Source organism: Excalfactoria chinensis, chromosome 15 (genome assembly GCF_039878825.1).
Source record: "Excalfactoria chinensis isolate bCotChi1 chromosome 15, bCotChi1.hap2, whole genome shotgun sequence".
Taxonomy (NCBI): Eukaryota; Metazoa; Chordata; class Aves; order Galliformes; family Phasianidae; genus Excalfactoria; species Excalfactoria chinensis.
In genome coordinates this window covers 12,532,823-12,557,124 of record NC_092839.1, presented here as the reverse complement: position 1 = coordinate 12,557,124, position 24,302 = coordinate 12,532,823, and the positions used below count along the sequence as shown (strand labels likewise).

The window sequence follows — 24,302 nt, the reverse complement described above, 5'->3', positions numbered from 1 at the left end:
CTCTACCTCTCCAATTGTATATCCAAGCTGTCTGGCCCGAACAATCATTTCCATCTGGAAGACGTAGCCTTTAGAAACGCATTTTTCCATCAATTTCTGCAATACTTCTTTTCTGTATAACCTGAAAGCAATTACAAATGAAGTGAAACAAAGCACTATTCTTGACTTTCAGAAATCAATGCTCTGCATTTAGGAATCTTAACCGTAATCATTCACTCACATCATCGTCATTTAAAAAAGTAACAAAGTCATTGGAGCAACAGTTCCTGCAATGTATTTCTTACACTGTTCTCAAACAGAAGAGACAATCTTCAATAAAGGCCTGTTCTTAGTCCAGTTCCTATTACCTGAAATTAAGAAACCGCTATGGAGTTTATGACTTGCACACCATACCTGAAACTCCCTGTTAAATCTGATGCACCTGGCCTCAGCAAAACCTGAGTTAGGAAATTGGCTCCACGACTGTAAAAGGAAACACAAGTGTCAAAACAGCCCAGGTCACAATTCAGGAAGATCAAGCAGAGCTTCTAGAAAATAGGTTTAAAATATATGTATATATAGCTTAATATGGAGCAATTGTATTTCTAATGTTTCCATCGCTAAATTTTCTTAATGAATGTTTGTCTTAAAGTGAAAACACAACATTCAGTTTTTCCAAACTTTAATGATTAAGATCATTGAACTACTGCAGGAAAAATGATTTTAGATTGCTAGAAATTAGGTTTACTGCCTGCTTGCTTATAGTAACCTGTTGGTCCAACTACACATTGTATAAAGATACAGAACAAATCTGACAACAGCCATAATTACATTTTATCCTTAATGTTCACTGTGAGAGGAGAATAAGAATGTTTCCTGGACAAACATTACGCCTAGATTTAGAAAAGCAAGGTCTGATTTCAGCTTACTCTGCTTTCATGGTATAATAAGGAAGAACTCAGCTTATGAAAAATGTCACAAGACTTGTCAGTTCTGACTGTGCAGCTCACAGCTATTGGCTGTGCACATGCTTCACACTGTAGGGCACGATGTAAAAGGATAACTGGGTCATGTCCATTGTTTTCACATTTTGTCTCTTAAAAAAAAGAAATAGGAGCAGAGGGATGTAAGCACTGTATTTAGGTTCACAAAAAGATAAGCAGCTATTCCATTACAGAAGGAGACATCCAGGTACTGTCACCATCTCCAGATTGCACTAACAGCACTTCAGCTCCTAATGCTAATTTACAGCAACAAATAAATCGGTGCTAACTTGTACTTATTCTCTTGAATTGTGTGGAGGAGAAAAGATGTCAAACAAACTACCTGATTAGCTCCTCAAAACCTGGGAGCCACTATACAGGTGAGACGCCAGCCTGCACCTGCTTGTATGGCCCTGACATAGTTTTCCTCTGGTTTATGGATGAAATGTCTCCCCAGTGCTCACTTTACCTGTCTTCCAGTAAGGTCTGAGTAATGATTTATTGACACTGATCATGTCAGACAGTTCTTAACTTCCAGCAAGTCACAGTGTCACAGAGGGGCTTAGAAAGATTCACAGTTAAGGGCCATTGCACATCTTAATGCTAACTAATGCTTAACTAATGCATTGCACATCTTAATGCTAACTAATCACCTCTTGTAAACTTGAATAGGTTCCGTAGTCTCAGCTCATTCTTTGGATGATGAGGCAGAAATGTCCCAGATTGATGCAGATTTGTACATTTCTATTACTTTATTACACCATTTTGCAGCACCCAGTACTATTAGAGACTCAGTTCAACTCACACAGATTTTTTTGTTTGAGAGCTGTACTTGGAGTTCTTATTAATTTCTAAGTAACAACTTTAGGGGCAAATGTCTAGGGAAAAAAAGCAACCACCACTGACCTGATTAATTTTCTTTTCAAGTCCCAGCCATATACTCCTCCATTTCCTTTGTACCTTGTCCCAGATACAATATCAAAATTGCCTTCTTTCTGCTTTCTATTAGAAATAGGTTTTTATCAGAAAAACAGGAAGAACATTTGTATGAAGTGAGTAGGAATGTAAAACAAAAAGGATCACTCAGTATAAAATGCACACCTTACAAACTGTTCAACAAAGAGAGAGTACAGCAAAACAAGCTATGACCATTAGGCATTTTAAAAGCGGTTCATTGTTCTCTAATGAAGAACTATCTCAAAGTATCTTATGATCAATTTTACCAGCCATGTAACAGAATTTCAAAGACTAGATCATAAATACAGACCTTCATTTTCAAGGCGAGGATAATCTTAAGTTTTGATCTAAATATTTAAGTTACACAATCCTGCAGTAAGGAGGAAAAAAAAGTAGTTCTGGAACCATCTCTAGTCCGTATCATGCCCAGCTGTAACAATTCCTGCCTCTGGTACTACTTAGTAAGAAGGTTAACGGGTTATTAACTACCATGAGTCTGTTTACTGCTTCTCACAAGTCAAAGTGAGACAGGGAGAGGAAGGTAAGGGGTAAACAGAAGGAGGGAAGCACGTGGCAATTTAGTGTCAACTTGGTCCTCCCGTCAGTATTCCTACACTCACACAAGATCACTGGGATCAGATGGTTATTTTCATGTATGTGTATGCATGCATGCGGTTTTCTCTTATAAAGGCTGCTCAGCTTAGAAGCACCGTGTCACACGTGTGCTCTGTTAGTTTAAATTTAGTCCAGTAGGAACCTTGTTTTTCCTGAATTACTTTGGAACAAACCCCACAGAGTCCCATCACTTGTACTGAAGTGCTGCCTGACCACTTCTTACTATCATGAGACAGCTCTCAAACCTTACTACAAAGCAGTGAGCATTTACAGGTGTAAACCAGAAGCAGCACCCACCTGATGAACTCCGGAATAAATTTTGGCTGAAATATAGAGAACACAGATTAGATAAGAGAAAGGGATCCGGAGATTGGGGGGAAAGAAGGGGAAAATTAATTATAATAGATTAAAAAACCCGATATGTAAAATACAGCTTACATGGTGCGACAGGTCAGCATCCATGATGACAATGAAATTCCCAGTGGCGTGCTTCATTCCGTGAATGTAGGCGGTGCCTGATGAAAGCAGCACAGAAAGTTTCCCTGTGTTTTAACAGACACAATCTCCTACCCACAGCTTTCTCTTCTGCTTTAAAACCTTAAAGTTCCAGCAGAAAACGATTAACTCAACGCTCCTACAATGACATGTTGACGGTCAAATATTAACGCTGGTTTTTACCCCCCGTCAATTCAGCGCTAGTTTTTATAGCTGTTACCTTGTCACACCCTACTGCATAGAAATGCAGAGGAACAAGACCTGACAGCTGGGTGCTGCCTGCAGTAACACATTCAGAAGCACCGCAGGCACTATTCGTCTCTTTATCTACTTGCTACAAACCAGAACTAACGAGGACTTACCAAGGCCCAACTTTTTTGGTCTGGGTCTTAGAAGCTGCAAGACATAAAAACATACATCAATTGAAGCACAAATTCAACTACTTCTGGGACACCTCGGAATTCTGTATTTTTAGGTGTAAAAACACCTGAAAAGCTCATTTTCATTTGTTAAAATCTAGTTGATGCATAAAAGTAAACTAATCACCGCCCCGCTAAGGAAACGAAACCATCCCGTACCGCTAAGGACGGCCGGGACCCCGACGGGAGGAAGGAAGGAAAAGCAAACAAGAGCCCAGAGGCGCAACTCACGATGGTGCCCGCTCCGTACACCCGCTGCAGCTGCTCGGCCACCTGCTGCGTCCCGTCCGGGCTGCCGTCATCGATGACGATGATCTCGAACTCGGTCCCGCTGGAAGCACAGCGCTCCGTCAGCGGACACCGGAGGACACGCCTCAAGCCCCGCTTCCTCCCCGCCGCGTCGCACAGCGCGGCACAACGCGGACCGATCTCCGGGCAGCCCCGTGCAGCCGCGAGGCTCCGCTTGCAGCGATCGGATCGATCGGATCGATCTCCCGGCCGTACCTCTGCCGGAAGGTGCGCACCAGCAGCCACACGACCAGCGGCAGGTTCTCGCGCTCGTTGTAGGTGGGCAGCAGCACCGAGACCTTGTCGCCGCGCCGGGCCGCCATGTCGCAGCGCCGCTTCTTCCGGCACGGGCGGGGCGCAGCCAATCGGGGCTCGCGGCGGGGCCGGAAGCAGCCGGCCGGAGACGGAAGCCGGGCCTGCCCCGCTCTCCTCCTCGGGCATGGCGGGCGGCGCGGAGGCGGCGCGGCTGAGCGCTGAGATCGAGCGGCGGGAGCGGGAGCTGCGCGGCCTGCGGGAGCGGCTGGACGCTGTCATGGCGGGGGAGCAAGGCGGGACCGCAGAGCGGGATGCCGAGGATGCCGGTGCCGCCGACGCCGCCTTCCCTGCCGAGCTGCCCCCCCTGCCCGCCCCGGCCGCGCTGAGCCCCGCCGAGATCCTGCGGTACAGCCGGCAGCTGGTGCTGCCCGAGCTGGGCGTGCGGGGGCAGCTGCTGCTCGGCCGCTCCTCCGTGCTCGTGGTGGGCTGCGGCGGCCTGGGGTGTCCCCTCGCGCAGTACCTGGCCGCGGCCGGCGTGGGCCGCCTGGGCCTGGTGGATCACGACGTGGTGGAGACGAGCAACCTGCACCGGCAGGTGCTGCACGGGGAGGCCCGCCGGGGGTTCCCCAAGGCCGCGTCCGCCGTGGCGGCTCTGCGGCAGCTCAACTCCGCCGTGCAGTACGTGCCCTACTGCGGGGCTCTGAGCCCGCGCGGCGCCCTGCAGCTGGTGCGGCAGTACGACGTGGTGGCCGACTGCTCCGACAACGCGCCCACCAGGTACCTGCTGAACGACGCCTGCGTCCTGGCCGGGAAGCCGCTGGTGTCTGGCAGCGCGCTGCGGCTGGAGGGGCAGCTGGTCGTGTACAACCACGACGGAGGGCCCTGCTACCGCTGCCTCTTCCCCACGCCGCCTCCGCCGGAGACGGTGACTAACTGCGCGGACGGGGGGGTGCTGGGTGTCGTGCCGGGCATTGTGGGATGTATTCAGGCGCTGGAAGTGCTGAAGATCGTTTCGGGGATGGGCTCCTCCTTCAATCGGTTCATGCTGATGTTTGACGCCCGGGAAGGGCGGTTTCGCAACATCAAGTTAAGGCCAAAGAAATCAGACTGTGCTGTTTGTGGTGACAATCCGTCTGTCACTTGCCTTCAGGATTACGAGGCGTTTTGTGGTTCTTCTGCAACAGACAAATGTAAAACTTTACATCTGTTGTCCAGTGAAGACAGGATCTCTGTTGAGGAATATAAAACACTGTTGGATGAGCAAGTTCCTCACGTGCTGCTAGATGTTCGCCCACAGGTTGAAGTGGATATCTGTCGCCTGGAACACGCCGTCCACATTCCTTTGAGTAAATTAGAAGAAAAAGACAAAGAATGTCTGGAAAACTTAGAAAAAAGAATCTGTGAAGAAAAGCAGAGAACTGATGGCCAGGCATCTTTTCCTGTGTATGTTGTTTGCAAGTTAGGAAACGACTCCCAGAAGGCTGTAAGAATTCTGCAGGAGTTACCTGTCAAAGCATGTGGTCCTATATTAGCTAAGGATATTAAAGGGGGGCTCATGACTTGGGCCAGTAGAATTGACCCAACGTTTCCTCAGTACTAAAAATGTAAATGTTAAAGGATGAGTATTAACAGTAAATTCTCTAGAGTTCAGTTTTCTTTGTGCAACTCCTGCATCATGTGAGTCAGATGAGGTGTAAATGCTGTGCTCTTTCAAACAGTATATTTTTACGTTGTATGTATTTTTATAGATGCTTGATTATTATTTTTTTTAATTAAAAATATGAAGCGATTTATGGAAATTGAAAGAAATAAATGTAGTGATTCTTATTTAAAAGTGAGCTCTTGGAACGACTGCTTAATTGTGCATGTGATAATTGATTGTCTGTAATGACTGATGCATTATTTTATTATAAAGAGCTACGTATGTCAAATTAGTTCTCGTAGATAAGCTGAATGAATAAAATAGCTTCACGTCAGGGAGGTGCCAGAGTCCTTATCATGTATGCACAGCAATTATACTAATAAAGATATAGGTTCTGTTTTAATTTCTGAAGAGGAAAACAACACCTGTCATGAGCAACCTGCATGACACGAGGTGAAAAAGAATTCCACCATTAAAATTAATAGTCACAAAAGTATATTGTAACAAGATAAGTTGTGGAGCATCCGCATCACCTACTTTACTGTAATGCGCCATGGGTTTTAGCAGTAACATAAACTTATGTATACAGAGAGATCTTTGTGGTTTAGAGGACAACCACACACTCAAGGCCATGACTTAATGTACCTGTGATAAGTAATGTGAGAGTTGTGAGTCAGGACCGTTTAAGGCAGGGTGTCAAGGCTTGGTTGAATTTGGGTTTTGGGAATCAGAAACCAGAGAGACTTACCTGAAATGACTGACCTATTTTTCATTTTCTGTGTTGAGTGCAATGGCAGCGATTCTTTAATGTCTGACCTACTGATGCTAAACCCTTGGTGGTATGTCATGCATCCACTTGACCTGCAGAAGTGATCCTTTTCAGTCACTGAATGCAAGGTGAACCTATGAACCTTTCACTGGTACTTTTGGGGACAGGATGAAGAAGACGACTGATGCTAACTGCATGCTGCTTCCAGTAGATAGAAATCGTGTTCATAGTCTTTTCTGATCTTTTCCTGATTACATTCTTAGGGACAGATTTACAGAAACTGTGAGAGAAAAAAAGAGCTGCTCTGTTTGGTGTGACTTTTTGTTGCTGTCCGCTTGTCTGTGTGGGCTTGCTGAAGCACCACACAAATTTTACTGTCTTCAAGAGGTGCTGGACTCTTGGGAGATGATGTGGAAAATCAAGAGCCAGAGAATTATTATTAAGCCCAAATTGATCTTATTGGAAGTTTACCTTTCATTCTGACTTGATTTCAAACACTGCAAACACGTGGTGATTTCACACCAGGAAGTGTCAGAGCGTATCTCCAGAAGTTCTAAGAGAAGCAATAAAATGCTCATTTTGTATCGTTGCCAAAGTACTGTCTAAATATTGATGCGTGTTGTAATTGTGAATAAAGATGAGCTGCTTTATTCAAGGAGCTTTCAGTGCAGTTAGTCTGATGTCTTACCAGAAGGGGTCAGGGCAGCCAGCAGTGTCTTTCTTTTTGTCTCTGTCTCTTGATGTTGAGAGGCTTCTTTTTGCTTCTTTGATCGTACTCTCTTTTTAAAGTGGCTTACTGGGTTTTGGCACAGGAACTGCAGGAAACAGCTTCCTGCTGGAGGTTTAGAATAATAGTCAGTGGCTGCAGCATTTGTTCTTGATTACTGTGTTCGAATGTCTCCCACATGTAGGTCTTCAGGATTCAGGAACAGACTTAAATACATAAACTTGGTTTCTCCTGAGATGTGGTTATTTTAAGGCACGGCAAATCAATCTGGTCTAGTCGTCATGTAAGTCTAAAATACATTTAATACATGACATTAACGTGCCTTGATAAACTAAAATCTTCCTTATTTTGTTGGCAGGAAACTTATCTCAAAACTCCAAGAAATTGAGCACTCACCTAATATTGAAATGTGTTATTTCAAAGAAAAATTAGCGGGCCTGTTTGGTAGACAAATCTATAAGGGGCACGTCCAAAGCAAGTTCTTAAAGTTCAAGTACTGGAATTTTAGCTGTGTGAGCATCTTCTTTATTATCCTATTTGTAAGCATAATTTTGGGTCAAAATCTTAACTGTTCAGAACAAAACTGGCAGCTGGAAATGTTACAAGCTCGGGTTTCTTTCTTACATTTTTGTAATGTGAAAACTGTGCTGTGCTTTGTAAAATTATACCAGGGAAACAAACTCTTCAGGATGTTTGCTAGGTGGCACTGCAAGTTTGTAGACCAAACCATTCCCTCGGCCACAACAGTTGCAGCTCTACCTTAGCGAGCGCTGAAGTGCGTTTATACAAATGTGCAGTTCTTTTGAAAACAGACCAGGGAAATAGAACGGCACAAAGCAGGGCGATGGAATAGTACGTACAGCATCCCGGGAAGAAACTGCAGCGATCTGTCCAGAGTGTTTTGTCAGAAGCATCATTTCTTTCAGAGACTTGAGCTGAGTTTTTCACGTACCACGTTCAAATCCCCACTAAACAAAGTGGACCCCTCTGGAAAAAAAGAACTGAGCTTGCAGACCTGGTGTGTCAGAACGCGGCTGTGCAAACAGCCGTGCCGAGAGCTCAAAAACATTCCTGTGCCAATAGAACGGGGTTGTGAACCTTAGTGTTCCATACGGTGCTGTAGGGGCTGATTTTTTGATTCTTGTCTTCAGTGTTTATAACAAAAAATAGAAGTAATACATATAAAAATTAAACCCTACAGGCATATTTAGAAAACTAAGGAGGAATAATGTAATGTCATATTTTCATTTGCAGTCTCTTTTTTTGCATGTTTCAGAACTGTTACTTTGTAAAATGCAATGCTTCACAGCTTGCAGCTGTCACATAAAGATCTTACGTAGCATTGCTGGTTAGCAAAATAAATATGCTAAAATGAAGCTTAAAAATAAACCTCTACTTCTCTTGTTTACTTTTGCTGTAGGCAGTGAACTGGTTATGATATGAAATACTGATAAAACCAGGACAAAAGTGCTGATAATGAAAAGAACTTGTCTTTGGATTTCTGGTCCAAAGTAATCTGCAGTTTGCTTGTGCTTACTGAGGTCTTCTGGTGAAGAACTTGAGAGGCTTAGACAGGAACAGCACAGTCTATGGCTGAGATTTGCTTCTGGAGCAAACAAGCTGAGTTTTGAGAGGTTGTTTGTGGTTACTTGTTTAGTGCTGTGAAAATTGGCTGCCTACTTCAGTTAGAAGTAAAGCAGTAGTTTTCAAATGACAGGTTTAAATAAAAGGAAGATACGTTGCTAGAGAGCAGCTGAGAGAAGAAGAAAGAAAGGCAAAAAATCAAAAGCAGGAATAAGTGTGGCTGCAGACTAACTGGAGTCCTCAGAGGAAGAATCAGTTCTTCACACTTCTAGTGGACACCATATGGGCTCTCATTTCCTCCTGTAGCCCAGCAGACAAGTACAATATTGACATGGATAAGGGTAGCTACATTCGGAGCACAGTTAGCAAATGTTAATGGAAACCACAAGAAAACACACACACTGGTTTGTGGTATTAACCCCTGGTGGTTTTGCCACCACTGTTGAAACATACCATCCCCACTGCTTGCCTTACACTGTGGCTTCTGGTCTGGATGGCAGGAAAGCCTTTTTGGCTTGCCCATTCTGTAGTCTTTTGGCACTGCTGGGTTAATTAAATCTTGACTTCAGAATATGTTCCACATGGTTAGTTCAGCCGAGAATGGAAGCCAGCTGAAATACATTTGTGACAGTGTCCTTGTACTGTGAGATACTTGCACTTCTATTTTGTGCAGGTGGTAAAAGTGTAGTGAAGAACAAAAAATAGCTTCCATCCAAAATGGCACCTGTTGTGAATGTTAGCAAAAAGGAAACTAATACAAAAATATCTACTGCAATAAAGCCAGTCTATTGCAATATAAGTTTCCCAGTCGGAATACATCCATTCTGTGTCAGGCCTACTTAAAGGTGCAGTTTATCTACTGAAAGCTTCAGTCTGGCTGCAGCTGTAGCCAGAATGAAGACATGGAAGGGCCTGCTAAGGTGCAGGAGTGCAGGCTGTGATGTGCATGGTTTCGGTTCTTCCCTGGGAAGATATCCTGATATCCTGATAGCCTTCCTAGCTCTGCTCGCAGCTGTGGACTTGACTCCTCTGAGAGCATGGCATGAAACCTGCCTTCTCTTTAACCTTCTGGTAAGGACTTATCACTGTTCCTGCTTGAGGAGAAAACATGAAGAGGGCTGTTGCTGTTTGTGAGTGGATGGGATGCTGGGCTAGAGGTGTGGTGGCAAACAGTGACCCTGCCTCGGGGCAGCCCAGAAGTGTGTATTGACTGCAGCTCTTGCTAATGGGAGCCTTCATCTCTGGAGGAGGAAACCTGCAGTAGGTGTTCTGTGGCTGCTCTGGCCCGAGGCCCTCCTGTGCCAAGAGCTGCACTTCACGCAAGGTGCCCGTGCTGTTGCTAAGAGACCGAAGCTCAACTCTCAAAGGAAGGTTATTTCCAAATATAAAATGGCTTCTCTCATAGATCTGGCTGGGAAATGAGGTCTCTTATGCAAATGGGCATTCACCAACTCATGAGCAATGAAAGGCAGCTCCTGTTTTGTGTAGTGGACTGCTAGCTTAACAACATAACAGTCTGAGACTTAGGAAGGATAAGCTTGTAACTTGGTAAACGTGCGCTGATGTTTGCACAGACACGTGGCACAGTCCTGTTCCAGATGCTCTGTGACAGAACCATGGCTTTTAGGTAGAGTGATAGAAATCGTTTCCAGAAGATGCAGATTTTGATCCCATTTTGTAGGACCGTTCTCACTTCATGCTTTGTTACTGCACCTGCGGGAGGTAACAGGGTTGAAACTTGTCAGAGCACTCAATACGTGCATTTTTACCACTAACTGATTTAAATCAAAAGTTTTGAGCCTATTCTTTGAGCTTTTGGACGCTTAGAACTCCAGCATTCCCTTGGAGTCGCTCTCCTGCAGCGCTGATCCACGCAGTGTGTGAATTTTGGCACTTTGCTTTTGAAACAAACTTTCAAACATAGCTTTTCTCCTTTGTTTTCTGCCCGAAGTTCTGCTGTGCTCTTCTCATCTCCTGCCCTGATTAGTGTTGATGTCCTTCTCTATTAACATGTTTAGTACTGTACTGCAGTCCATCCAAGGCACCATTGTGAAATGAAGTTTCTTGTAATTATCCCTCAGATGCAGTTACCTCAATCAGTTCTTTAGTTTTCATAGTAATAAGCTTCACCTTCATGTTCTACTCTTGGTTAGCCTTTTAAAACACTGATCATTTTGTAGATTCTCACCACGTTTCTTTCCTTATTTCCTTGTCCTGTGCCCTGTGGCTACAAGTACTGACAGCACTGAGGTACAATGCTTCTAAGAAGAAAGCTCACAGTTCTGTTCTGTTAGTACAGGAGAATGGCTAAGAATAACGGACTTTTTGCACTGGGACTCAGCTTACAGGCATTGATGGACATTGCCTTATGATTACACTGTGGTGCTGTTGAGTGCTGAATATCCCAGAGACAGATAAAATCCCAAAGGTAGAAATCCTGTGACGTGTCCTGGCACACCACGGGGCTGCAGAGACCAACTGCCTTCCTGCCAGTCAGTTTCTAATCGAGCTACAAGTTTACATCCTAATGATAACATTTGGGATTTGTGATCTACAGGCCTGAACTTTTACATGGTGCACAGCCTGTTGCTTTGAGCAGTCTATGCTGTATCTACAGCAGCTTTTCCCAGCACAGAAAGATGTGAGTGCTCTTTTTATTGATCATCTCCTATCTGTTGTATTAAACCCTGTGCATGCCCACAGGCTGATGGTCGGCAGCAGTTCTGTTCACTTTTGTGCATAACACAGCAATGGTATTTTTTTAACAAACATTTTGTAAGTTTGAGAAATATGGGTCGATCCTCCGACAGCACAAAACCGACGCTGTCACAGTTTGTGTTGGGCAGGATGCAGTCTAAATATTTTTCACATCTTCCATGAAGTGCAATGAGTGATGCTGCTGCTGGGACGGGATTCCCGGCACTCAGACTGAGCTGCCTGGAGCGGCCCGAAGGTGGCAATGTGGGATCCTCGATCGGCCCTCGCTGCGGTCCGAACCGTCGGAAACGTGTCTCCGAACCGAGCGCTGGCACACGGGTGGGAGCTGCAGCTCCTCGGTAACTCTTGGCTCATCCGGAAGATGATCCGATGATCCTTACACTTACATTTCTGGATTAGTTCCCACAGGCAAAGAGAAAGTAGAAGCTCCATTGGGTGGAGCAGAAGCATCCCCTGATACTACAGTCCTGCCATTTCTTTGCCGTGCCTTTGGCAGAACTGATAGCAGTCATGATTTCTTCAGTGATTTCCAGGGAGTATTTCAGAAGATATGAGATGCTAGATCACGAGAAAGAAAAACGACAAGCAAAAAGGGAGGAGGAAGTTCTGGTTTTATTGTTAACAATTAAGCCAAACTGACCAGTATTTTTTTCAGTGCAGTGCAGGCAATATTCTCCTTCACCTGTGGGATGTGAATTTATCTTTATTTGTGGTGTATGATTTTACATAGTCCTGCTGACCGATCCCATACAAGAAATGCTGTCCTGAGGACTTACACTCTCATGTCACAAGATGAGACAGGAAGCACACAGAGCTGAAGTGCCTTACTGGAGTGGCAGGTGGGATCTGAATGGATCTTCTTAACTTTCCAGTCCTTTAAATGATCATTTCTATATTAGCAACACTGAGATCATTAGCAATGCTGAATTTGGCTTATTAAAATACCACAGATGAAGTGGTAAGTGAGTGGGTAAATCTCACATTAAGCAGTTTCCTGTGCTAGTAATAGAACATTGGGAGTGTGTTTTTGTTGTTGGGAGTGATGCTCGCCCCCTGTTGTGAACTCTAGCCCATGTCTTCAGTTCTGCCTGCTCTCTGCAGGTTGCAGTCTTGCTCTCTAGATGGCCCAGGGGATGCTGCAGTTCCACCAGTTCAGAGGGCTTTGCACTCTGGGCTTTATTTCTGTATTTTTGGTACACATCTAATCTTTTGAATAAATAAATACTAAATTCCTGTTAAATCTTACAACTATTAATGCAGAAAAGAATGGGATATATACTATTGGAGCACTGAATGATGCATGAGCAGAGACTTCAAGACTCCTGGTCTTCAAAGTCATGTTTGTCACTTTTTCACTTAATTTCTGATTAAACACAATCAGTTACATCTGTAGGACTGTGTGTATCCAGTCCGGCTTTCAGCCTGTTGTAGATCCAAGGGAAGGATGTGAAGTTTTACAGCTTTGTTACAAGACGGGTCTGCTCCTTTCCTCTTGCTTTAACTTACGAATCTTTTTTACTTAATTAAGCCAAGAGGAAAAACAGTCAGAAATTGTGGGAAACAGAACTATTTTAGGAAAGAACTGCCTATTTTAGGCATGAATGCCAAGAACTGCTCTGTTTGCTACTGACATGAATTCAGACTGCTCCTGGCCAGCCCAGGGTGACCTCTTTGACCGGGGCTCTGTGTACTACCCCTCGTTCCCTGATCCCCACATCAGAAATCAGGTATGGGAAAGATAAATAACACAGAGTTGGTGCTGGTAGACGTTGGTGGCTCTGTGCATTTGAAGAATGAGGCTCCAGTTCACCTGACCTAACACTGACCTACTAATGAGACACCTGAATTAGGGACCTGCCTCATTCTATGCTCCATTTAAAAAATAAAACTGGGAAGACTTCCCATTTGCCAATGGTGATCGAGGGCTGTTGGCAACGAGGCCATACATGACTTCAGGCTCTTTGCGAAGGGCTTAATTCAAATTTTGGCTGAGTCTGTCTACAGCCAAAAGGGGGAAGACTGAGGGGTGAGCTTTTGTTCACTGAGAGACTCCCATAACTTTGGTTACAGTAACACAGAGAGCTGCAGTGGTAGGAATGAGAACCTTCTACAGCAAAATTTCTACTTTTGCATTGGCCATTTGTACCCATTTGTCTCACCTCCTGCAGGTGGTTGTGCCTGCCCATAGCACTGCGATAGTCCTTCCACACCTTAAGAAGCACACAGAAAGGAAAGGAGAGCCTAACACTGTATTACTCAAAATTAATACAGCTATTGCTGTTCAAATTCGTAGTGTATGTACTTCTGCAGTATACACAGGTTAATATAAATAGCAATGCAAGTCTATCTCTGTTGGAGACATGCACTACTCTACTCTGTCAGTGGGAATTCTAACATTCTTTTGACTTCATAAAAGCACAAAGTGTTTCTATTGGAACTTTCTTGTTGACTGCACATGCTGTTAAAATGCAAAAGAGGAGTGATAGCTGACGTGGTAGCTGTCAGCTGTGTCACTGAAACAGTCAGCTTTTGAATCGATCCACGATTTTCAAGAATTTGACTAAAATCTCAGATAATGTACTCTAAAGAGCCATAATCACCTTAAATGTTCCGCCTTCACAGTAAAAGCTAGAACGCAGCATGTGGGTTTCATACTAATGTTGTGCTCTTAAGACATGTATCTGGATTTATTTAGCATAAGAACTACAGTATGCGTTACCTTGTATAAAACAGAAGCAAGTTTGTTGCAGTGATTCATAGTGAGACGTGTTGATGTGCTTACAAGTGATGTGCTGCCAAGCACAAAATTGTATAGGGGTACATCCTGCCAGGCTGATTTGTTCCCGGCTCAGGCAGAGCTCCCAGCAGGAGGGATGCTGTCACAGGTTTGCTCTACCAACACCCAGCTCCAGGGTGATCTCTTTTTTTCTGGATGAGGAACTGAGAATCAAGTTATAATTCTGGGATTGAAAGAAAGTGACACACGAAATAAATGACCATTAACTCAATGTAGAGACACGAAAAAATGGATGGATTTGTTAGCAAGAATAAAAGGGAAATAAGCTTAGGTTTTATTTGGTGAGTCTTGATTTCTCCCTTCTGAGTTCCAAAAGTATGGCTCAGCTTGTCACACGCGGTCTGAGATAGGCAACTGTTGCTCACAGGTCCCATCTAATTACCACTTCTTTCTGTAATGAATGCTGACACAAAAGGAGAACGATGTATAGCACTTGTATGGAAGCCAATGCTACAGATGATCAAACATTTTTGAAATTAAGAGTATCCTGGATGGAAAACGTGTCCCTTTTTTGTCACGATGTTCCTGTTTTTTATCCAACTCTAATTAAAGCTGATGATCAAGAGTGAAAAGCTGGTTACGTTCCTAGCTCTGGCACATAATTAATCGCCAAGAGTTTATGCTGGGTGTGTTAGCTCTTTGCAGGAATGCTCCATAGGCAAACTTTTCTACAACAGAAGATTTTTAGAGCCCCAATTATTTGTAGAGTACACTCTTTAAAGCTTGGGCTGAGGAACAAACACCAAACCATCATGCATGCTGCCACTCCCAGCAACCTGCTCCAGAAAGGCCAGTCAGCAACAGGGCTTCTGCAAACTGGATTAGAGAAGCATTAGTAAATGTGATGGGAACTTCCAAACCTCCCTAGCTCCTAACAGTTAATGCGGGGGGGGGAAGTGCAATTCATGAGTTTATCTTTTCTGTACCTCTGAGCACACAAAGTCAAACAAGTGGATTGCATACTTATTTTTTTTTTTGAAGTTCTGGAGTTTGTCTCCTGCGTTGTTATGCAAACAGCAAATGGGAGGTCTGGCATTTATCTGCATAGGGGCAGGTGCCAAACCTCAGCTCCCCCCTGAGCCAGGTACCGCCCCAGATGTCAGTAGGGAACCTGGACCAGCCCACCTGTGTGGATAAATATTATACAGTTGCGCTTTTTGGCCTTAACTGCCTTTCTGTAGCCTATTCAAAGTTTCTCCATTACTGTGATGTCTTTAATACTGGTAAAAGCATAGTTAACTTTTAAGTCCCTCATGATCGAGGACAGGAAAGGATAAAGCTGTCAGCACCCCCCGCTCCATGACTCAAATGATATTTTCTTCTTTTTTTTTCCTCATTGGCAACTTCCCACGACCACATATTTTCTGCTCCCTCTAAAGAACCCAATGCTGAATGTGAATGGGTAGCTGCAATATTGATTTGTCAAGCAACAGTAGGGTGTTCCCTGGAAACAGACCTCTCTTAATTCTGTTTCATATTGAGGTAAAGTAGAAACATGGAAACAGATGGTAGGGAACGACTGGCATCTTACCATGCACATTTCATTTGATTTGCAGCTAGTCCCCCCTTGATAATATTAAATGCTACAAAACCCAAAAGGCTGCTCCTTGGAGTCCGGCATTCAGTGACACAGGATCAATACTGTAACTTCATTTAAATTTTGAAGCTGATGAGCTCTAAGTATTTGCATCTTCAGTGAGGTTATGACACAAACAGCTCGGCTCTTTTTTGTTCTTGCCATGATTAGGACTGACTTACAAAGAAATGTACGGTTGCTGTTGTGAATGACGAATCTGACTTAATGTTCTTTAAGAGCACAGTGGGGCAAACCTCTGTAGTTATTTCGGTCATGCTCTAAGGCATCTTACTGGGAGAGAATTTAGCCATTAATTTTGTTGTATTTACATTATTTATATACAAGAAAAAATGACAGCCTGCTTAATGATTATATACATTGTGATTCAGTTGGAAAAAATGCGCAGTACAAAAGACAAAACATCCTCTTGAGTACAGAATGATACGTTACTTTTGTCAGAGAACTTCTCATCCCTAAAGTCCCACTGTGTGATCTCCATGAAAGCCTGGGAAGGTTGGAGGGAAGAAACAGCATAACTGGAGACTTCTTAAACCACATCAGCTCCTGGTTAATAGCCCCTTTTCCTCCTTTCAAAATGAGGGTTACCTCTGTAAAATGCTTCCAAAGCAAAGTGAAAGATGGAATCTGATACAGCAGAACATCGCTTGACATGAGGAAAAACAGCAACTTAAATGTCATTCATTGCCCTATTGTCAGTAGAGATACTTGGGAATAAAATATCACTCCCCTGTGAAGCATTGCTTATCTGAGACTTTGTTTTTAACAAGAACTGTGCCCTCCTGTACATGATTCTTTCCTGTTCTTGCTTCAGCTCAATGTAGGAGCGTGAGAACGTGTGGAAGATGGAAGTGACTGGGAATGCCATGAGGAGGATGCCGCTCAGTATGCTGCTCAGCGCCACCACTTGGCCAGGAATGCTCCTGGGAACCATATCTCCATAGCCTACCGTGGTCATGGTGATGACAGCCCACCAGTAGCACGCGGGGATGCTGGTGAACTCCTGCGAGTCTGCCATCTCGTTCTCAATGACGTACAGGAGCGGCGCAAACAGTGCGATGGCCACGCAGAGGAAGAGCAGCAGGAGCCCGAACTCCCGGGTGCACCTGCGGGCGGTCAGCCCCAGCGTCTGCAGCCCCAGGGAGTGCCTGGCCAGCCGCATGACATACAGAATCCTCAAGGCACGGAGTATTCGGAGGACCAGACCGACTTTGTCCAGGTAGATGCTCCCAGAGCTGGGCTTCTTGTAGCCCACCGAAGTGGTGTCTACCAGCAAAGTGATGTAATATGGCAGAATAGCTATTATGTCGATCAGAGTTAACGGTCTCCTCAAAAATGCAAACTTGCTCTTTGCCTGGATGAATCTCAGCAGGAACTCCAGTGAAAACCATGCCACACAGACAGACTCCACAATGAAAATATTGTAGCACATCTGGGAACACTCACCCTGCAGGAAAGAGGAGGAGTTTGTAATCAGCACTCGGATAATAACTATTTTAGTTGGTACAGTGACAGGAAGAGAGTTTTGTGGGCTTCTTTAAACCCAAAATATTAAAGGAGTTGAAGCTGTTGCTATGGAAAAACACAATGACAAATTGGAACAAGTTAAAGGCAAATCTTAGAAAAGAACTACTTATTCCACAGAAGATACTGCTTGGTAATTTCAAGCATTCTAAATAGCAAATACAAGCTTAACGAGGTTTTAGAGAGAAGAATGTTGTATAGAAGAATGCCCAGGAACAATATTTTCTTTGGACATAGAACTCGACACGACTGATTCTTTTGCAGGTAGCTGAATACAGTCATTTATGATTTCAAATATTCTTTGTGTATTTTTTTTTTCCATCTAAAGGCAGCTGCAAAATCCCTATTCAAATCAACATCATCAGACTTTGTAGTTGTTCTGCTCCTCCCAGCACATACCATTTCCTAACCTGAAAAGGGAACTTACCTTATCCTCCTCCTCCCTCAGGTCAGGCATGGTGCTGATGGACAAATTCACTGCTGTAATAGTTACAAATAAAACAGACAAACAAGCAAACACCTTCCCGGGGAGGCCAGACTGGGGTCGTTCTACCATGTCTTGCAACTTTTTCATGCACAAGCCAATTTTTGTCTCCTCTACTGTTTCACCTGTTGTTTCATTTTCTAGAAGATCATCCTCCCGTTCGTTTATTTCTGTTAACTCCTCCATTTTTTGCAGATACCTCCTCTTACAACACCAGTCCAAGTTGTCTTCCTCGATTCCCCAGTAGAGCAGCTCCTCTTGAAAAGACAGCGCACACATCTCACGCAGGAGCCGAAGTTTTCCAACCCTCAAAAAGGTCAGAATTGTCCTGAACGCCCCCGGGTTGCGGTCAAAAAAGAACTCATTGCATGTCACATCGTAATCATCACAGATGTTTAGGATGTCATCAAAATTGTTGCAGAATTTTAGTTGTCCCAAGCGTGTCAATGGGAATTCATCAAGCGTGGTCCATGGGAGCAAATACTTAATGCCCCCTACATTTATAATAATGTGGTGCTTCCGATCATCAGGGTGAAAGCCTTTCAGGAGATCCTCTTCAGGGTGAATTAGCTTGGCTCTTTGGTAAAAGACGCCCTTGAGGGTTTCTGTTTCTGGGAAGAATGCGTGGTTGAAGGAAGCATCTGAAGCACAGCTCAGGGCACTATAGTCATAATCAGAATTTTCCCCAGGTAGAAGAGTCATCTTGGAAGAGAACTTCACATCCCTTTGCTATTTGTTAAGTGTCTTCTGGAACAAAAACCAGATACATGAATCTAGTGAGTGACTGGTTGTTTTTGAGTTTGGAACAAATGTAGTGTCTGAGGCTCAAAAAACATTTATGGTTGATGAAATAATTGGAAGGAAAACAGCAGGGGCTGAATGCAGCCAGAAAAAGCTTTCTGGGGAGGCTGTTTCTATCCAGCCAGTGAGAACTGACTCTCTCAAAGGCTGCCTCCTTATCCAGGAGATCTACTTGGCATTTCTGTCAAACTAGGGAGCTTCCCAGATCTCACATGCAGTGGTCTCAGCTCCCTGCAGGTACAGATTGAAAACAGGAACAGTTCTTGCATGTGGCATATGCAAAAATTATTGCAGTATCAGCAAGAACACAGAATTCAAGTGTGTTTTATAGAAAAGTAAATCTCTTTTTTTTTTTTTTAATTTAACTATTACAAATAAAAATCCTAATTATTTTGGTATCCTTTAAGTGTATAGAAAGAATCCGGAGCCAATTGTGCTATAATTAACTAAATACTTAAAACCAGCAACAACAGTATAAGACTTATTTCTAAAAGGCCATTCGGAAACAAGTTTGGAATTTTTGATGATGGCATTTGTACAGAGTTTATGTCTATCTCATGCCACGGCAGCTCCCTTTTTAAAGCCTCACTTACAGAAGATTGTTTGGAAATACAGAGTTTGAGTTCCTGCCCAAATATTGGGATGTTATTTCAATTACAGAAATAGGCTGTAATTATAGAAAACCCAAACGTGCTTATGATGACTTTGAAAATCAGGTTAAAATTCTGCTCACACAAAAGCAGTGTGAAGCCCACAATGAAATGATCACAAAGTTCAAATGGGTAAAAATCAGGGATACTGGAAATACTGAACTCGAGCTGCCCAACACACTGCGATGCAGCAGCTGGTCTGAAAGCCTGCCTTGCACAGAGCTGTGCAGTGCTGCTTCTGGGCTGCCCATCTCCACAGCCAGCCACAACTCAATGCACGGACTTGCTGAATTTCATTTGCAACAGTATGTATCCATTAAGTAGACTGTACAGTGATGAGTAGATACCTGTTATACAAAGCTATTCTGACTTCCTAGCCTCAAGTAACAAATACTACAATTAATTCACTTCAATAGCTGTAGAGTTGTTCTCCTGGCTGCACTTACCTCCTCTTTGCTATGCACCCTGGGGCTGTATATCCCTGCTAGAGCAGCTTCCTTAAACACAGAACTGTTGTTTTCAGAAGATGAGGTTGATAACCCACATCGATGGTGTTACATACCTGTTGCAGAAGAAAAAGTCATCAATACACAACAGCAAAATACTTTAAACACAGCTGCAACTCAGTTTAAGAGCAACAGGCCTTCTTTGCTGCATGGGGACTTCAAATAATGTTTTCAATAATATGCCATCCCAGTTGTGCTCCAGAACTTCCCATGAGGATTGCTGTAAATGGAACAGCTCCTTACATGCTCTTACAAACAGGTGTTTCCAGGTGAGCTCTGGGCGGAGTGATACTGCTTGGTGTATCGTGTGTATATTCCGGAGTACAAACAGAGACCGTTCATTTACTTACCTCTAGGGCCTGTGGTGGGACTGTGGGAGGAGAAAGCCTACGGGCTGATGCAAGAAAGGGAACGGTGTGATTCAGACCTTCCAAGAGCTGCGGTACCATTTCCTGGCCTGAGGTAAGCAAAGGGGTTGGTTTTGTCACCACCCCGAAGTGTAGTGTCCTTATGTCTATAGCTGGTGATTCCAGAACAGCTCTCTGCAAAAACCTAACCTGTGCTTGGCTTTGGTGCCTCCTAATTGTGCATGCCATGCTGAGTAGCTCTGCCTTCACAGTGATGGGTCTGGAAATAATCCCCATGGCAGGGAATGGGCAATTCGAAAACTCCTTTGGGAGAGTGCAGAACTGACAAGGGACAGACAAGAACTGAAGGGAACATCTGACCTGGCAATTATCTTGATGCAGTCCCATCACAGAAGCACTCCTAATGACCTAAGAGCTGCTTCCTACCAAAGCATTCCCAGGATACCATCTGTAGAAATAATACCACCAGGAGTTCAGGCCATGGGTTTGATGCAGAAAAATGGGACTACCTGACGTACTCTTCTCCTTAAGAGAGACTGTCGTCTTATTTAGAAACAAAGTTTGTCCCCTCTGCTTCAGCTATGTCTGAGGCAGGGCTTGCCTTGAGAGAATAAAGATTATGATTAATGGAAGACTGTGGGTAAATGGGAACTAAGTTAACAGGTTTCCCTTCAGTAATACCAGATGAAGCTGGTTAGCAACAACTTGTCCTCTGAATCTCAGCCAGGAAAAACGAGGAGGCAGCGCATCGCTGTGACTGGTTTGATCTCCCACCACATCCATTGTTGACACAATGGGAAGAAATGGGCAGACAGAAATGTAAACGTTCGCGCATGTCAGTCACACACTGTCACCCTGAGGCATCAACTGTGAAACAGCAGAGCAAATTAAAAATTACTTCCTTCTTCCAGCTTCCCAACCTGCATGAGACAATAAATTGGGCTAATTAATCCCCTGTGTAAGGCACCACATGACTGCCTATAGGAGGTGGCTCCTCCTCCTTCCATGGCCAGAACTGGAAGCCCCCAGATGCCATGCAGGCAGCTACGGTATTTGATGCTGCACATGCGTTATTTATGTGGTTCTTTTACCTCCAACACACCAAACTTTATATCTAAGAGAGAAGGAGAAAATAAGAGCCCATATATGGTCTGATTAAAGGGATTACAGAGATAAATAAAGCCACACAGTACGCTTCTTGTCTTAGGAAGGCACTTCTATGTGATGACGACCAGCGTTCCTTTAAGAAGAGACATCTGACTCACGAAAGGTTTGTGGGGTTTTTCTGTTATGAGCTTGAAAAATGCCCAAAATGCCTTATTCATATTCTGCAGGCTGCTGACATCGGGTTAGCTGTAAGAAATGCACTGAGAATTAAGGACAACACACTAATATAAGGTCAGAAAAACACATTAGCCTATATCGACAGTTTTCCCAACATCAATGATTAAACAAGATGAACTTCAGGCTTGTGCTACAATAGTAAAATCTTCAGATAAAACTGCCTTGGTAAAGCAGGGCCCAGAGATGCAGCCCCACTGCCTGAGATGGCATTCTGCCTTCTGAATGCTTGGGAATTTGTGAATCCCAGCTCTTCCTTCCGGCTGCCTCGCTCATCAGACAGGCTCATCCTGGATAAATCACTTCTGTGAGCTTCTTTCCTTCTGTTCTACTTTGTTTATAAGCTCAGTGGGGCAAGAGCTGACTCTTACCATGTTATACAATCCCAATCAGTTTCCAGAAACTGCCGTAATCCCAAGGAACTGCCCCAACAAGGGCTCCTGCTGTCTGCCAATGGGGCGGCGTGAACCAAGACGTGACATCTATTCAGAAATCTCTCTCACTCAGGATGATATTCTTATCCATTATGTCTGGTGAAGAAATTGGATTAGAAATCGCTCCTGCCCTCCCTGTCAGTAGAAATTCAGGAAGGGTGCCAGACTCCTAGACAGTGAGGAAAGAATTATTAAAGATGCTCTTCTGAAGTAAGGAAATAGAAATGGTAAGGAACATCCTAAAATTCCACCTCAAGTTCTGTTCTCTCCTTCTCCTGTGTCCTCTGCAGCATTTCAAATTCTGCAGTGCATCTCTGATGTAACCAGAGCTCCTGCAAGGACCTGACACTGCTCCGCCATGCAGACAATTCAAAGTTGTGCCTGGGCGATAGCAAGCATGCAAGGAGGATGCATAACTCTCCCTCAGACTCCTCGATCCACTCCAGTGCCTACAACTTCTCTCTGCTGCTTTTTGCCATTTGTAGATTTAGTATAAAGAAGTTTCAGATTTCACAGCAGTGAATACAGTGACTGTAAGAAGCAGCTTTGCCGTTCAGTGATCCGGCACTCCTTATTCTATCCCCATTTAAAACAGGCAGTGTTAAACTCAGCTCTGACACACGACTCCCATCCTGTATCACTGTCAAAACTTCGAGCCGTGCTCCTGCAGCTCATCACGTAGTAACGACAGACCTTCAACTCTGCTAGGTGAGCTACATCAACGTAACACTTATCAGAATCAACATACAGCACAAAATCAGCCTGAAAAACAACATCTGCAAAAGATATTCTCATATCTGCGTACCGCTTCATGATCTGGTCAGTGTGCTGATGCAGGGCGTCGTATGACAACCTGCAAACTGAATTATGACAAGGATACACTGCTCAGTGTTTTGTTTGACAAAGCTGAGCCGTATTCTTCTCATAACAGTCAGAAGTGAAATAACTTTGCCAGGTGCCTTACGTTCCCAGGAAAATGTTCTGGAATACATTGCAGGTAGTAACTGCAGCTGTTCTCGCAGAGAAATGGCTTTATGTTTGGGCAATTTTAGAAAGCCGCCTGGAAGCTGCCTTTTAATCATCTGTTCTAAAAGTAAAGGATCTGCCATTTATTCACACAGACGTGTATTCTGATATTGCAATGAAGAAATCTGTAGCCACGGAGCAATGTTTTCTCTGCTTCCCCCCCCCCCCCCCCATATTCCAATACAAAAATAATCTGCCAGAAATACATTGTCTATAAAGAACAGTTAATTGCCAACGAACAGAAGTCGGTAAATACATCAGTAATAAGACATCTCCATCATTTTTAAAATAACACTATAAAAGACCTTCAGATCAGTCAGAGAAGAAGGAATCTGAAATGCAAGCCTCCACAGGACCCGGGGAGAGGGGCCGAGGGCCGGGAAGGGCTGCCGGAGCACCACGGAGCGCCTCGACAGCCGGCACCGCGGCACGACGGCCGGGCGCAGCCGCACGGCGCCGCCGCTGCGGGAGCAGAGAGAGCCGCCGCGCCGTCGGGAAGCGCTGCCCCCGGCGCGGAGCGCAGCCCCCCCGCACGCCGCACACCTGTTGCTACGCCGCGCGCCCCCCGACCCTCCTGGGGCACACCGGGACCCCGCGGACTCTCCGCGTGGCGGTCGGCCGGGCTCTGCCTCCCGAACGGCAGCGATGCCCCGCGGCTCCCCGAAGAAAAGTTCCCCGCAAACTTGCCTGCAAGTTGCCCGCGGGCACCGAGCGCGGCCGCCGGCAGCCCCGCGGCGGGTAGCGGCCCCGCGGCATGAGGTCGGGCGGCAGCGCCGGGCCGTGCGTGCCGCGCTGCGCCGCCGTTGCGCGGTGCGGCGGCGGGGGCGGCCGCGTGTGCGGGCGGGCGGGCCGGCAGTCGGGCCGCGGCGGAGACGCCGGGGGGGGGGCCGGGGGAGGGAGGGCGGGCGGCGGCGGCGGCGGAGGGGCTCCGACCTCCTCATGGCGGCGGGCCCGGAGGCGGCCGGGCGGCTTCGCGGCGCGCGGGGAGCCCGCGAGGGGGGCAGCGTAAGGCTGCGCGGAGCGCTCCTCGCCCGACTGCCGCTCATCTGCGGGCCCGGGCTGACCTGACGGCGGGGACGGGGAAGGAGGAGCTCCCGGCGCTTCCCTCCGCGGAAGCCGCTTCTCTCCCGAGGGCGAGGGTTGCGGGAGCCAGGAGAGCGGCGGCAGCAGCGGGGAGACGGGAGCGGGCAGAGCGGGAGCGGGGACGGCAGCGGGGACAGCAGGCCGGTAACAGTGCTGCGCACCGGGGGGCTCTGCCTCGCCGTCACCCCCAGCGCAGCTGCGGGGCTGCCCGCAGGTGGCATCCGGGGCTGCTGGCGGCATTGGTGAACTTCTGCCCGCTTCGT

The 24,302-nt window shown here is 45.4% G+C and overlaps 4 protein-coding genes and 1 long non-coding RNA gene across 8 annotated transcripts in view; 3 read left to right on the top strand and 2 right to left on the bottom strand.

The window, feature by feature from the left end:
- Nucleotides 1–4,111, bottom strand: part of DPM1 (dolichyl-phosphate mannosyltransferase subunit 1, catalytic) — a 5,229-nt gene extending 1,118 nt beyond the window's left edge. Inside the window, exons 1-8 of the mRNA XM_072350313.1 lie at nt 3,953–4,111; nt 3,680–3,779; nt 3,392–3,425; nt 2,973–3,049; nt 2,832–2,857; nt 1,869–1,964; nt 394–462; nt 7–121 (exon numbers count right to left, since the gene is read on the bottom strand). Of these exons, the coding sequence (XP_072206414.1) occupies nt 7–121; nt 394–462; nt 1,869–1,964; nt 2,832–2,857; nt 2,973–3,049; nt 3,392–3,425; nt 3,680–3,779; nt 3,953–4,059 (624 nt within the window). The 5' untranslated portion in view covers nt 4,060–4,111. The remainder of the gene's footprint in view (nt 1–6; nt 122–393; nt 463–1,868; nt 1,965–2,831; nt 2,858–2,972; nt 3,050–3,391; nt 3,426–3,679; nt 3,780–3,952) is intronic.
- LOC140259352 (uncharacterized) overlaps nt 1–16,761 on the top strand; it is a 24,728-nt gene extending 7,967 nt beyond the window's left edge. The window contains exon 3 of the mRNA XM_072350589.1: nt 16,637–16,761. The gene's annotated coding sequence lies outside the window, so the exon portion shown is untranslated. The remainder of the gene's footprint in view (nt 1–16,636) is intronic.
- On the top strand, nt 4,049–8,496 carry MOCS3 (molybdenum cofactor synthesis 3). Its single transcript, XM_072350312.1, has one exon. It carries the CDS (start codon nt 4,176–4,178, stop codon nt 5,589–5,591), a length of 1,416 nt encoding a protein of 471 aa, XP_072206413.1. The 5' UTR covers nt 4,049–4,175; the 3' UTR covers nt 5,592–8,496.
- On the bottom strand, nt 12,119–24,302 carry KCNG1 (potassium voltage-gated channel modifier subfamily G member 1). Of its 4 annotated transcripts, none has more exons than XM_072350310.1 (4): nt 24,021–24,302; nt 19,728–19,843; nt 17,774–18,577; nt 12,119–17,269 (listed from the first exon to the last, which is right to left on the bottom strand). In XM_072350310.1, the coding sequence occupies exons 3-4, from the start codon at nt 18,530–18,532 to the stop codon at nt 16,493–16,495; spliced, it is 1,536 nt and encodes a 511-aa protein (XP_072206411.1). In that variant the 5' UTR covers nt 18,533–18,577; nt 19,728–19,843; nt 24,021–24,302; the 3' UTR covers nt 12,119–16,492. The 4 variants fall into 4 exon arrangements, with proteins under 4 accessions (XP_072206411.1, XP_072206409.1, XP_072206412.1 ...); XM_072350308.1 differs by lacking the exon at nt 24,021–24,302 and adding an exon at nt 23,644–23,769; XM_072350311.1 differs by lacking the exon at nt 24,021–24,302 and adding an exon at nt 23,644–23,769 and having other exon boundaries at nt 17,774–18,574.
- LOC140259212 (uncharacterized) lies at nt 16,905–21,773 on the top strand. Its single transcript, XR_011905369.1, has 3 exons — nt 16,905–17,041; nt 18,026–18,146; nt 20,144–21,773. It is a non-coding gene; the product is annotated as an uncharacterized lncRNA (long non-coding RNA).

Bases quoted from the DNA above. Each gene is read 5' to 3' on its own strand.
- MOCS3 (XM_072350312.1), top strand. From the start codon at position 4,176: ATGGCGGGCGGCGCGGAGGCGGCGCGGCTGAGCGCTGAGATCGAGCGG.
- KCNG1 (XM_072350310.1), bottom strand. From the start codon at position 18,532: ATGACTCTTCTACCTGGGGAAAATTCTGATTATGACTATAGTGCCCTG. The intron at 17,270-17,773 runs GTAAGTTCCCTT...TCTTTCCTGCAG, and splicing joins TGAGGGAGGAGGAGGATAAG to GGTGAGTGTTCCCAGATGTG.